We start from the raw sequence: 15,512 nt of genomic DNA, 5'->3' as shown, positions 1-15,512 counted from the left end.
TGCTGTGTTTTGATAAAGATTCTTGTGTCTATATTTTTTAAGAATATTGCTTTGTGCTTCATTTATTTTCTTCTAATGCCTTGATTTTGACATTATATCTTACTGACATAATAAAATAAATTATAAAGTGCTTCCTTTTATTTTCTGAAATGCAAAACAAAATTGAGAACTCATAATTTTTCTATGAGGAAATCACCATAATTTACCACTAAAGGCTTCTAGTCCTGGAGGTCTTTTGTAGGAAGGTTTTAAATAATAATTCAATTTGGTTATAGTTAGTATGATAGTGATTTTTAATGGACATATAAAAACATAAAATATACACGTAATTATGGGATACCAGGTGATCTATTCTACATATGTATTGTGCAATTATTAAATTAGGGTAAACATATCTATCTCCTCTAATATATATATAATTCCTTTGTGGTGAAAACTTTCAAAATCCATACTTGGAACTTTTTGAAATATGCAGCACATTAACATATCTATAGTCATCCTGCTGTTCAAGAGAACAACAGAATTTCTTTCTCCTATCTAGCTAATTAACCTGAAGTCTCTCATCAGCCTCTCCCTATCATCCCCTCTCCCCCCATGCCTTCAGTCCCACCAGCTGCTTGTAACTTACTCTTCTTTTCAGTGAGCTCGACTTTTTTATACTGCTAATCTCAGAGAGATAGCACTGATCTTTCTGTACTCTGCCTGTTTCACTGAACCAGGAGGTCTAGTTGCATCCATGTTTTTACAAATGGCAAGATTTCATGCATTTTGGTGCTAAATAATATTCTGTTGTGCATATACACCACATTGTCCACATCCTCTCACTCATTAGTGTTTGTATTTTTGATAGTAGCCATTCTTACTAGAGTAAGACAATATTCCACTGTCATTTAGTTTGCTTTTCCTTGAAGATTGGAGATGGTGAGCATGTTTTCATATACCTGGTAGTCCATTGTGTGTGTGTGTGTGTGTGTGTATTTATATGTAAGTGTATTTATAAATACACTTACATATATATATTTAGTTACTTAGTATTTTGTTTTGGTTTTTTTGGGGGGGTTGTTTTGTTGTGTTTGATTTTTTGTTTGTTTGTGGTGCTGAAGATTGAACCCAGGGCCTTATGCACATGAGGCAAGCAGTCTATCAACTGCGCTATACCCCATCCCATATTTTGAGAAGTATCTGTTTTGATCTACAACCATATTTTATCAGGTGTGTATGTATGTATGTGTGTGTATGTATGTGTGTGTATGTATATATATATACACACACATATCTTTTTAAAACTATATATTCTAGACATTAACCAATTTTCAAATGTATAATTTACAAATATTTTCTCCCAGTTGTGTAGATTGTCTCTTCACTCTGTTGCATGTTTCCTTTACTATGTGGAAGACTTTAGCTTTTTTGTAAATCTGATTTTGTTCCACCACTTTGGTGGTGATATTGGTTTTTTATTCGCTCTTGTACCAGTTTTGGAAAATTATTTCTTCCTAGAAACTTATTCATTTTATATAAGTTGGCTAATAATTTAGGATGAACTGGATTACAACATTTTCTTTTCAAGGATAATGGGTAATTGTTTGAAATGGAGTGACACTGTCTGCTTCATTCAGCATACTGGTAATTTGTGTCTTCTCTATTGTTTCCTTGATCAGTCCAACTAGGTATTTTTCAATTTTATTGCTATTTTTGAAAAACAACAGAACTGCAACAGCAGGCATGATGATGTAGGAGTCACTTGCTCAGGTACTCTCATTGTATTGTCCAATGTCTTGGAGGAAGAAAAGTTCTAGATTAGAAGGTTTCTGATTTCTGGGGAAATAGGAGGTGGATGAGCTAGGAAGGACTCAGAGGTCTATAGACCAAGACTGTTCAGTTTCTGATTGTGATGAGCTTCATTTATTTCCCTCTTGTGAGTCTCAACGACAGTTTTCCCTTCTCCAGTTGTCTGTCTTAAAAAGATAATTTATTTTAATAACACCTCAGTTAATATTAACTGTATATTTTTTATAATTTTGTTCTTATAAGTTTCTTATAATCCAAAAGATCTGCAAACCAACAGATATAGCTCCTTAGAGACAGTGAGCCTGTCAGAAGAAATGACTAGAAGGAGGTTGTACTTTTTTCATTTGAATTGTTTTCATATGTGTAGCCTGAGACTCTGTTTTGCACTAGGCTAGTAGATGTGTAGGCACAGAGGATATCACTAAACAAATCACAGAGGAATTTATGGATTACTACAAAGTCATAAGTCTCTTGCAAATTCAGAGAAAAGAATGCATAGCTTTTGGTGAGAGGGAGAACTACATATAGAAAGCTCTGAGTTGTGGATTCTCCTTTCATCTTTACTATAGTCCATTCTCTTCATTTTTTTAACAAAACATTTTCATAAACTTGAATTGGAAAGCTATGTGTTTGCAAGTCAGTGTTGGATTGAATAAAATGTCATTAGGTGTGTATTTTGGTAAGACATGACAGTTTCTGCCTGTTGCATTCAGTCATAAAAGTGCATTTGGTGTTATTCGATAAGAATGGGGAGATGGAGACAAGTGGACTTTGGGAAGGTAAAAGAGGCTTGTAGTAATAGGATTTGACATGAGAGCTGACTACATACTTAAGGATTCTCTGAGCAGAGCTGAAGACTTAGTTGTAATTTGGAGAATTTCCTATGTATATTTATGTGAATTCTGCATGGTTATTGTAGGAAAAGAGAAGAATGAGTTGTAAGAGTGACTCAAGTTTGAAGCACTAAGCAGATCAAAATGTTGAAAGAAGGGGTCCCAGTGATGAGATTTCATTAAGAATCTTGCCTTAGGTCAAAGTGCACACATATAGAAAGAGATGAAACAGAAACATATATGACTGAATATTCATTTTGCCTTTGCTTAGATTGCTTAATATAAATCAGTAGTCGTCTGTAGGGGCAATATAAGTCAGTAGTCCTCTGTAAGGGCAATATCTCTTTCTTTGTCCACCTAGGTCGTTCATAAACTTTTCAAATGTCTTGAAATTATTTCCTTTTCTTCATTCCACTAGAAATAAGGAATGCCAAAGAGAACTTCATTGTTTTCTTGTGATTTATATTCTCAACAACTACAAAAATTCTTTGCAACATGGAGATATCTAAAAAGTTATTTGAATTTTGAATAAAATAATATGAGATGAACTCTCAATATTGCCTTCAAATACCCATCTCCAACATAAATAACTAACCTGAGCAGAAAGTTTATATATACCTCTTTGAAGTCTCCCTTTTTCTTCCATTTTCATCATGTCCTACTCCAAGGCTATTTCTCAGCATCTAGTGACCATGATTTTTGCCCCTTCTTTGCCTGGATTGGAAGGTCATGCCGCCATCTCTGCCTTGGAAGGTAAAAAAGCAAGTTTGGTCTTCAAGGAACATACTTCAGTTTTTGTGTATCTGTAAGTAGCCAAATACCACACGTAATGGAGACAACCCCAGTATCTCAAGCAACACAGTGCTCTGTCCCAAAAGAAAGTAGGAGCCTGGAGTGATGTACAAGAGACAGATAGATAGAGGTGAGGATATTGCCACAGGACCTGGGAGTTGGTTGAATGCAGATTGAGTCACAGCTACAGGCAGGATGAAGAAGGCAAGCCTGGACATAGAGAAAGACATATATGTGTGATCTTGATGAAACATGTTGAGAAGCATCCTTGTCATTCCTAGCTCTTTGGTCTACCTGGATAAAATTGAGATCTAAATTTCTAATCATGAGAAGGATTAAGAGGAGATATTTCCTGTGACCAATAAAGCCCTGAAAAGAGCAGAAATGTGGAGAACTGAGGATCTTTTAGGCTCAAGCACAGATACGGAGGAACAATTTTCTAGTCTGGACCTGAGATTCTCCTGTTACACAGGTTGGTTTCTTTCTTGCAAGTGAGTCAAAAGTATGAGGAAAGTTGAAAGTATGTACCAGGAGATTGACATGCAATATATATCTTACATTGAGCCAAGAGAGGAGCAAATGTGCCATAACCTGGCTTGTGAAGCTGTCATTGGGAAGAATAAAACAAGGACATGAGAGGATAGGTCAGGGTGTCAAGTATATTCTCCAAATTTATAACTTTGTACAAATCACTAACCTATCACAGTCTAACATCTCTGCCAGAATAAAAGGAAATGGTGCTTTACAATCCTCAATTTAATTTACAGGTCAATAATCGTTAATCTTAACACTTAGAGAAGTCACTATCAGAAGATACTTACGATATTGGATATGATAACACTAAAAGATGATTCTAGAAAACAAAAATGAAACTGAGAGTGTTTTTATGCTACAAAATCAAAGGGATAATACTTTCTTTGCTTAGAAATAAAACAACCCCCAAATCTGAGCTGTGCAACAACCACATTTCTGTCATTCTAAGAGTAGCCACACATTCTAAGTTGTGCCAAGCACATATCTTCAGTCACTTATAAACCCAATACCCCAAGTTTCATAGGCCACTAAGAATTAAATTTTGCATGGTCTGAGCCTGGTTTCTTTCTTATTGGACTGAAAAACAGATGTGTCTTTTCTTCTAATTACTGATTTTTAAAAAAAAAAACTGAGTGTAGTTCTCTGTAATGCAAGACAGATTTTAAAATTTATGACTTTCTTTACTTTTAAGTTTTACTGTCTTGGTCCTAGGTTATTTCTGTAGAAGTACTTTAAATATACTAATTTTAAACACAGTGAATATTGGTAAATGTGTTCCTCTCTAGCTAGACTTTCCAAAAACGCAATGACTGCTATAGTTTGGATCTTAAAATTGTCCCCAAAGGCCCATGGTAAATGCTTAATCTCCAACATGGTTCTGTTGGGAGGTGAGAGACCCCTCAGGAGTTTGGGAATAGTAGGAATCACTGAGTCATTAAGGACCTGCTCTTGATGGAGATTATAGAACTCTGGCCTCCTCTTAACTCTTTTCCCAGACACAAGTTGAACAATTTGCTGTACCTTGTTCTTTTACAATAAGGGGCTATGTTACCCTCCAAAATTAGACCAACCAAATACTAACTGTAACTTCTAAAATTGTAAATGAAATTAAACATTTTCTCTTTATATGCTGATTATCTCATGTGTGTCTCATAACAAAGTGTTCGCTAACACACTAACCTGGCTGACAGTTTTAGTTACAATGTTTATCATTCATCTAAGACATAAATTTCCATTTTTTGAGTCAAAACTTTTAAAAATACTCTTAACAAATCAATGGCCAATGAAAAGATTTTTGCTACATCCCAGAAATGAAGCATTTTAGTCAATATGGAAATATGAAGCCATTTTAATGACAAGCTGAAATTTTTATGTTAGTAGGAAAGTGCTCAAATATGTCTTCTTTATAATAAACTTGGATATTAGTGGATATATATGTACATGTGTTTTTTCTTTGCATTATAAATGACTTTCACATGTTTTATTTAACCACTGAAAAATTATTTTAGAGCACAATAAAAAGTAGTGATTAAATACTATTTTTTTAAAAAAATTACACCTAAATTTTCAACAATATAAAATATATATATATATATCCTAATGATCTGAGGTGTTTCCTTTTAAATACTAACTTCCTAAACATATAATTGTCTTTTGTCTACATTTACATTCTGCTGCATTGCACTCTCGTAAGAACTTAGTTCTTTTAAATATATTTTAAAATTTAATGAATATTTTTAGAGCAGCCTTCTATTTCACAAATTTCTTTCCTATATTCACATTTATTTTGACATATGAACTTCAAAAATCCTATAGAAAACATCAAATTAGTAACAATTTTGATGTTCAACTGAATTCTAACAAATGTTTGCATTCACTAAAGAGAACAGTATAAAATTATTTCTGTTTTCACTTAAAACATAAGATCTTTAAAACCTTCAAAAATATTTGGAGTCTTATTAAGGAAGTCAAGGCCTAATCCAACATAATGGAGATTTAGGCCTACTTTTTATTCCAATAGGCAGAGTGTCTCTGGTTTAATTCCCTAGGTTCTTGATACACATTGAGTTGAGTTTTGTGCATGGTGAGAGATAGGGTTTTAAGTTCATTTTGTTGCATATGGACTTCCAGTTTTCCCAGCAACATTTGTTGAAGAGGCAATCTTTTCTGCGATGCATGTTTTTGGCACCTTTTTTAAATATAAGATAACTGTAGTTAGGTGGGTTTGTTTCTGTGTCCTGTATTCTGTACCATTGGTCTACAAGTCTATTTTGGTGCCAATTCCATGCTGTTTCTGTTACTATTGCTCTATAATATAGTTTATGGTCTGATACAGTGGTGCTACCTATTTCACTCTTCTTGCTACGGATTGCTTTAGCTTTTCTGGGTCTCTTATTTTTCTTGATGATTTTTTCCTGATTGCTTTTTCTATTTGTATGAGGAATATCATTGGGATTTTGATTGAAATTGCATTAAATCTGTATAGTACTTTTAGTAGTATCGTCATTTTAACAATGATAATTTTGCCTATCCAAGAACAAACAAGGTTGAGCTTTCCATCTTCTAAGGTTTTCTTAAACTTCTTTTTTATCATTCTGTAGTTTTTGTTGTAGAGGTCTATCCCCTCTTTAAGTTGATTCCCAAGAAATTTTTTGAGGCTATTGTAAATGGGGTAGTTTTCCTCATTTCCTTTTCAGAGAAATTGTCACTGATATACAGAAATGCCTTTGATTTATGGGTATTGATTTTACATCTTGTTATATTTATGAATTCATTTATTAGTTCTAGAAGTTTACTAGTGGAATTTTCTGGGTCTCTGGGAATAGAATCATATTATTGGCAAATAGTGCTAATTTGAGTTCCTCTTGTCCTATCTGTATCCCTTTAATTTCTTTAGTTTGTCTAATGGAATACTATTCAGCATTAAAAGAGAATAAAATCCTGGCGTTTGCAGGTAAATGGATGGAGTTGGAGTGCTTAATGCTAAATGAAGTTAGCCAATCCCCATAACCCAAATGCTGAATGTTTGCTCTGATATAAGGATGCTGATTCATAATGGGGTATGGGTAGGAGCATGGGAGGATTAGACAAACTCTAGATAGAGCAATGGGGAGGGAGGGTCAGTGAGAGGGCACAGAGATAAGAAAGACTGTAGAATGAGATGGACATCATTACTTTAAGTGCATGTGTGGAGACACGAATGGTGTGACTCAACTTTGTGTACAATCAAAGATATGAAAAATTGTGCTCTATCTATATAATATGAATTGTAATGCATTCTGCTGTCATAGATAACAATTTTTTGGTAGGTGTGTGTTTGCTTCACTTGTGTCTTTTTCCACCAGTTCCCTCCTTCAATGATTCATTCTTGCTTCAGGTTATGTGAGCATATTACTGAGAGAAAAGGAGGTGGGACACACACACTTTGTTGTCTACACATGAACCGAATAACAGATGCACAGTGACCAATCACCAATATACCCTGAAAGGACTGATGTGATTTATCATTAATTACGATGAGCAACTCTTACTTATGACTTGTAACCAAAAATGTAACTGCAAAGTTTGTATTTTATGTTACCACTGCTTAGCTAAATATAATACCAACAACATGCCCCAAGTTTTCATTATTATGGCATGTTTGTTGTAATTATATAGATAACAAATTTGAATTAAATTTTAAAAACCGTTTGATTGCTTTCACAAAGGTCCTGCATATTTCCTGTTAGATTTATTTTCTTAAATTTAGTAGATACATCCCTATTTGTTGCTAAATATCTCTTCTTTGGGGGCACAATTGCTCTTGATCAACACAGTGCTGATGGTGCACTACTAATCCACTATCCCTGATAGATTAGTAACTACCACTTCCCAAAACACAGGAGGGGTCAATAGGAGTCACTGCCCTGTGTGGGCATATTCTTGTGGATCAAATATACATTCTGGGGTCCTCAGTCTCAGCTGAGTGAAAAGGACAAGTCTAAAGAGCAAAGGTAAATGAGAGAATCAGGAATTGGGAAGGAAATGTGAAAGGAATGTTCTAGAAGCATCAGGTCCCATTTCTCATGCTTTCTTCTCAGAAGTTCAACTTTTCTGTGATCTCTACAGTTTTATGTATCAAACCACTTTTAGTTAAGTGCCTATCATTTCTAGTGAAAATTAACATTAAGAAACCCAGCATCTGATATTTTGTTTAATATCAATGTCTAAACAAAGGTGTCAGGCTGTAGGTTTACTATATGTTTCAAAACTCCAAGCAGTACTTCTACAATAAGTGTTGTTTACAAATCAGAGGGGGAAGATGTCTGCCAATTTCTTTAGTAAACCATGGAAATGGGCATTACAGGTAAATGCCAACCTCTGTAGGCCTTTAAACCATGCTCAAGTTATGACATATTCCATTCCACAGCATTCACGATGGGCTACTCTGAATATATATTTGATCATTTTTGTATCTATTTTACAGAGGTCCAAATGAACCAATCATAACATTCTGAAATATGTTTATTCATTATTATAGATTGTACAGACTGAGCAATACATACAGTATAGCACCTAACTTCTATTCATGAATACATTCTTGTATGAAAACCACAGATATGAGGAGGGGAGCTCACTAAATTGGTGATATTTTTACCTCAGCCATCTGGAAATGGAAAAGAAGGTGGGAATTTTTTTATCTTCAGATTCTTATCAGCCATTGAAATATTACAAAGGAATTGTAGTTTTGAAATTAAAATCAAGTTCTGTGCTTAAACCATTGTAATATAAGGAACACCCTTCTAATTGAAGGCCTGGGTAGGCCATAGTAATATCCATCTTTTAGAATCAGGTTATCTTGGTTTGTAGAGCAGTGCACACCTGTATCTGATCCATCCCCTGACTGTGCACTGTTTACACCTCATCATTTGCAAGAACCCATTGATCCCTGAGAAATACAGGTGAGGATCACCTGTCTGTGTACAGTTGATAGCAGACTGAGATTTCTAAGTCATATATTATTCAAAACATCTGTTCCATGGCTTCTGAGTGAATGAAATTTCATAACAGAATGCTAGAACATCATAAATGATCCATAAGTACTTGAATATTTGTTTAAAGAGAAGAAGAGAATGTTCAGTTTTTACTGATGCTGCTACTTGGGTCACTTCAGGATCTCTTTCCACAGCAGTCTGATACTCAGCCAAAGCTCTAAGAATGCTCAGTGAATGAATTTTACTCTTTTCATGAGCTAATCAGACTGTAGGAGGATTAGGTTTCATTGATCTGTGAAGAGTACAACTCTGAAGCTGAGTGCTGCCCTGCAGATGAAGACGATGTGTATTCTGCAGCTGTTGGGTGGAACACTCTGTAGCTGTTATGTTCACTTGATGTATAATGTACTCTAATCCTATGTTTGCTTGTTGATATCTTGTCTGGATGACTAAGTTATTAGTGAAATATTAAGACATCATTAGCATTGTATTCAAGTATATTTTCCCTTTATATCCTATAAGATTTGTTTTACCAAATAGTATGTTCTGTTCCATATGAATTTTTAATGCATTTATAATCATTACATCTTTTTGATAGTTTGTTCAACTTACCACTCTGTAGTTACCCTCTTTGTTTCTTCTAACTGATTTTGAATTGTGCTTTTCATATATTATCATATATGGTCACCAACATGACTCAGAAAGAAGAAAAAAAAACAGCAATAACAACAACATAAAATAAAGAAGCTACATAAATACATTAATAATTAATTACACTCAACAACAACTAAAACAGCAGTAACAATAGATAAGGGGAAAATAAATTAACAAGAAAGTCAAAAGTTAATAAAATAAAAAATAACTCAAGAAGGAAAATTATAGAAGAAAAATAAATAGGAAGGAAGATTGGGAAATTAAAAAAAAATATATATATATATATGTAAAGAAATGGAAAAATGAGAAAATTCTTATAAAGAATTTTAAAAAGAAATTAATTAAATAGTAAAAAATATATAAGGTATAAATGATTTAAAATGTGTCAAAAATCTTCCCACATAAAATTTTTACATTGGAGACCCCTGTTTCCAGGTGATCTAATATTTAAATGCATCAGGTATGGGGAATTAGTAGCCTGCAAAAGAAACCAATTGTAGTTCCTCTCACTTCCCACTAAATGTTCTGGGATTTGGTGTGATATGCTGGCTGCAATGTGATCTTCATTTCCTTCCATGGAGGGTAAGGAAATGTTGATGGGGCAGGCCATAATCACACTGGAGGGATTTTGTTTACAAACTTGGAAGCATTGCAAAAGTCAGGGTTACCACAAGCCCTTCCTTCAATGCTTTTGTGGATCCCACTATTGGGCACACATTTGTTCCAGAGGCCTCTAGTCATTGCCCATGGAATGTCCTAGAATGGTGAATCCTTGAATGCCTGTGAAAAATGGTGTAAGCAATCAAATCATTCAGTTCCACCTGGAAAGGGGATATGGGAATGGGGCAAATCATCAGATGTGTTCTCTGAGCTCTCTCCCCTATGTGTAAGCACATGTGAATGGAATCCCCCTTCTTCACAGAGGGAAAGACCACTTCTTAATAAGGCTTCTAAGCCCTTCTCTGCCACTCAATCCTTTCAGTATGTTTGCAGCAGGCACTCTCCCTATCTGAGATTTTAGAGTACATTAGTATTCCACCCTACCATGGTAGCAATATGACCCAGGGACCTTGAATTGATTCATCTATATTTTCTAATCCCAGTACAGTTTATCCCCTACAATAGGCCCCTCTCATGATAGGTTCTTAGTAGCACTCTGAGAGCTTGCTGAGCATTGGCATGAATTGTCTAAAGCTCTCTGGTTGTGCAGGAGGACTTCTCTCAGAACAATTCCTCAAACTTGATCTAAAGCTTATAAGAACCATGTGTTTCTCCCATATCTAAGACTGCTGGTCTGCTGACACCATCTGGGTTGTTTGAACTCTCCAGCTTACCTTATGCTTGCAGGTTGCCTCCCTCACCAGGCAGCTGAAGTTGAACTTGTAAATTGCTTTGTGCTTTTCTCTGGGCTGCCTTAATGCTCCACTGAGTTATTTAGAATTCCTATCATTTCTTTAATTAGTCCCAAGTCCTCCCTTTCTCTTCTGAGAATACAGTTTCCCCTGTGTTCCCTGACTCTTTTCATTCTCAGACACAACAAAAGTAATTCTATTCTGCTAATTGCCTCCTCATTAAGAACTCCTATTTTTGAATAATAACTCTTGATAGGAAATCCAAGCCATTATTTAATTTATTTTGGGAAAAAAGTAACATTCTATGATTCCTTATGGCATCTGAGCAATGTCCACATGTGAAATCATCTTTTGGGGAGGTTGCTCAATTTACCTAAAGTGAACACAAATTTGAAATTGAATATTCAGATCTGATCTCTGAAATCTAAAATCATCAGTGAAATATTTTGAGGTAAACCATGGTCTGCCTTGTGATCCATTTATTTTTTATTCTTAATGCCTGTATAATTTCTTTTTTCTTGGATTCATAGCAGTCACTGGAGACTACTGATGATCTTATCCCTGTTCCTTTCTCCATGCACTGTGCTCTCATCCTTCCAAATGCCAAACCATTGACACTTGAACATGCATGCTTTATAAGAAACCAATTCAGATGCTAGCACAGTACATTAAATCTTAGAAATCATTGAGAGAAAAGATACTTTCAACTATTCAAAGTAGGAATCTTGACATGTCTAGGAATGTTTTATCACACCTTATGAAGAACTCTGCCAATAACAAGTTTTACTAGGATAGGACCTACCAAATTTCTACCTGAGACTACTTACTAAATTACAATGGATATAATTCCATTTTTGTACACAATTAATTCTTCTACTTGTTTTGTTAGGAATTAAGACTTTGCTGCTGCCCTGTTTTGATGACTCCATGTCTTCTCCAGCAAACTCTGCATTCTGAAAGCTTAGTTGGTAGTAGAACATGACAAGAAAAGGCTTCTCATTCTCTTATAAATGTAACCATTGACATGATTCTTTCTCCTCAGAGAGCCCAAAGCTCCGCCTGGTAGATGGGGACAGTCGCTGTGCAGGCAGAGTGGAGATCCTTCACCAGCATTCCTGGGGCACTGTCTGTGATGACAGCTGGGACCTTAAAGAAGCCCATGTGGTGTGCAGACAAATGGGCTGTGGTGAGGCCCTCAATGCCATGCATGAGGCACCCTTTGGTGAGGGATCAGGGCCCATCTGGTTGGATGAGCTGGAGTGCACAGGAGAGGAGTCCCATCTGTGGCAGTGCCTTTCAGAGGACTGGGGCAAAAATGACTGCTCACACAGTGAAGATGCAGGAGTCATCTGCTCAGGTATGGACAGTGAATTCCCCACTATTTTGAAGAATGAAAAGTTCTAAGGAAGTAAGTGTCTTACCCAGGGGGAGTAGGAGGTGAATGACCCAGTAAGTAGGACAGAGAGGTTCTCTCATACTTTGATTGTTTGAAATAGCTGTGGATGATGGGCTTCATATTTTTGCCCTCTTGTAAACTTCAAATATTGTCCTTTCCTTTCTCAACTCTCTTTCTTGATAAGATAGGTTTGTTATAGCATAATTCCACTTAAAAGCAATCTTCATAATTTTGTTTGTCTAATTTACTATTTTTATGATTACACATAAATTACCACATACTCTCTGTTTGAAGCATTTTTCAAAAGACAGACCAGAATGAGGCTCTACTTTTCTCAATTGAATTGAGTGCTGATATATGTACAGCCAGAGATACTTTTGCACTGGGTTTTCTTATAAAGCATGCATGGTTTATAAGAAACCAATTCAGATGCTAGCACATTACATTAAATCTTAGAAATCAGGTGTATAGGCATAGGGGTGGGATTGAACACCTCACAGGAGAATTTTGTATCATTGAAAATTTGCAATTCTCCTTTCCAGATTCAGACATCAGAATTCTTAGCACATTGGCAATAAGGGCCCGTGAACTGTGAATGAAATGCTCTGAGTCACAGGCTCTACTTTAATCTTTACTACAAAAAGAGTCTCTCTACATTTCTTTTTAAATGTAACATCTGTATGAACTCATATTTGGGAAGATTAATGTAACCTAGTCCTGGGTAATCTATGTTGAATGCCATAAAATATTAATGCATATTTATGATGGTAAGAGATTGTGTAGTTTAGGACTCACACCAGGATGTTTATTCAGTGATCTCCCAAAAATACACTGAATTAACTGCTAGTCATACACCAAACTACCTTTATAAGAGACAATAAACCAGGTGAGTCCCTGCTTTTAGTATATTAAAAAGAAAGAACATATTCAAGAGGGAGGAATATTAAAAGTTTCCAACCTCAAGTAGCCCAGCATGAAGACAGATGAATCCTTCTTGGGGAATGGAAAGGAAATTAAGCTGAGGCCTTGAACTTAAAAACCCGGAAAAGGCCTGTGGGAATGAAACCTGGTGCCCTGTAGAGTCTGACAACACTGGTTTGTATTCCAGTGCTCTCAGACTGAAAACCTAGAACTGTGTTTAGTCAGCAGCAAAGAGACTGTCTCCACCACCACTCCTCCAAGCTGCCTCAGCAGAGGGGGAAGGAAGACTCCATTTGCTAAGGACCAAGGCACAGGGCTGGCACAGGACTTTGTCTTGGGGCTCAGCCAGGCCTACCATGGTGATACTTAGCACTCTGTAGGAATTAGAGGCCTCAAATGTGGGACAGAGCTCATAGGGAGAGCAAGACCCATGTGCTGGTGGGACAGACTCAAGAAGAACCTGTTATCACCTGTGGCTGATTGCATGAGTCTTGAACCTTGAGTTTACGTTGTTAATAGGCAGCTAGAAGGCAATAGGAAGGCCTTGGTGCCTTCCCAGTTCTGTGTTGTCCTAGATGGCTGTTGCCTCAGGTTGTGAAATAGCATGGCAGCATTGATGGTCTCAGGAACACCTTCTTCATTCCTCCCCAAAGCTCCAGACAGCACACTATGGAAAGAGTAAAAAGATATGTCTCTGTTTAGGGGTGAAAAGTTATATGGACAAACAAATTTGTTCAAGCCTTTATACAAATTTGACTTGAACCTTTGGGCTCTTTATATATTATAATATAGCTCTCAAAAATGAAAGATAAAGAATCTCAAGAAATCAAGAGAAAAGAAACAAACAACACATAGGGGTGGCCTAATTCACCTGACAGCAGGCTTATCCATAGTGAACATATTGGCTAAAAGTGAGTGCCATGAGACTTTCATAGAGCTAAAAGAAATATATGCCAATCAAAAATAATTAAGACAGCAAAACTATCCTTTACAAAAAAAAAAAGGAAATACAAAGACATTATCAGACATCCCACCAAAAAATAAAAAAATAAAAAAATTACCATATGATGTACTAATCCACTGCTGAGTGTATATCCAAAGGAAATAGAATCAGGATGTTGGAGAGACATCTGTACTACCATGTTTATGGCAGCACTACTGACAGTAGCTAAGAAATGGAATTAAACTACATGTCCATCAACTGATAAATGGATAAATAAATTTACACGATGTAATACTATTTGGGGGAAAAGGAAATCCTTTAATTTACTACAGCATGCATTAACCTGGAAATCATTACGTTAAGTGAAATAAGTCAGATAAAGAAAGACAAGGGTCTTATAATCTCACTGTATGTCAAATCTGAAACAGTTGATCATATCAAATTTAAGACTGAAATTGTGATTACCACAGGTTGGATAGTGTAGGGGATGGAAATGGAAGGCTATAAATTAATTAATGGATAAGAGGTTTTGCTTAGATAAGAACAAGAAGTTCTGGTGCACCATTGTACAGTAGGGTGACTATAGAAAAAATAATGAACTATATTTAAAAGATCTATAAAAAAGCATATGGGAAGTTTTCACCAAAAAGAAATAAAGTGTTTGAGGAGACAAAGATAACACAATATAAACATACACCAGCACATCCATTTACTCATTAAAATACATATTATTTGTGTTTTTAGGTATCAGTTCAAATAAATTTAAGGAAAATGACAAAATATGATGAAAGACTATATAGTTTATATCTAATGGATTCAATCATACAAGAAAAGTGCATTGGGTGGTAAATTTTATAACATTGGGAACAATAAGACAAATTGAATTTTTGAAAATGATAGAGGAAGCTCACAGTACTGGTGTATGGCAACAGAGGAGTGACAAAGAGCACATAAGAATTATCTGAGCAGCACTTAAGACCCTGGGTGAAAGGTGTGGAATCTGTTTACATTTGTGTGACTCCTGTAAACCTTAGCTGTACAAAAGAAGAAGAAGGATTTGCAAAAGTGACTCAAATTTGTGGCATCAAGGTCAGAAGGGGGAAAGAAAAATTCCCATGGATGACACATTTTTAAGAAATTTGAAACATTCCCAAGGAAGCAATGTGTCTGTAGAAAAAGATCAGATGAGGATATATCTGACTGCAATTTTTAATTTACTCCAGTGATAATCATTCATGGAATTCAATACACTTCTGCACATGGAATTTTTCTTTCTTTTCCCACTCAGGTCTCATAAATTTTGTCCAATAGCTTGAAACTATT

The 15,512-nt window shown here is 35.6% G+C and overlaps 1 protein-coding gene across 1 annotated transcript in view; it reads left to right on the top strand.

Annotated features, from left to right (window-relative positions):
- The window catches only part of LOC114104931 (uncharacterized), a 343,694-nt gene that overhangs the window by 4,781 nt on the left and 323,401 nt on the right, over positions 1 to 15,512 (top strand). The window contains exon 2 of the mRNA XM_071610374.1: positions 11,972 to 12,286. Within this exon, the coding sequence (XP_071466475.1) occupies positions 11,972 to 12,286 (315 nt within the window). The remainder of the gene's footprint in view (positions 1 to 11,971; positions 12,287 to 15,512) is intronic.

This window comes from Marmota flaviventris, chromosome 3 (genome assembly GCF_047511675.1).
Source record: "Marmota flaviventris isolate mMarFla1 chromosome 3, mMarFla1.hap1, whole genome shotgun sequence".
In the NCBI taxonomy this organism is placed as follows: domain Eukaryota; kingdom Metazoa; phylum Chordata; class Mammalia; order Rodentia; family Sciuridae; genus Marmota; species Marmota flaviventris.
This window is presented reverse-complemented; position numbering and strand designations above follow the sequence as displayed.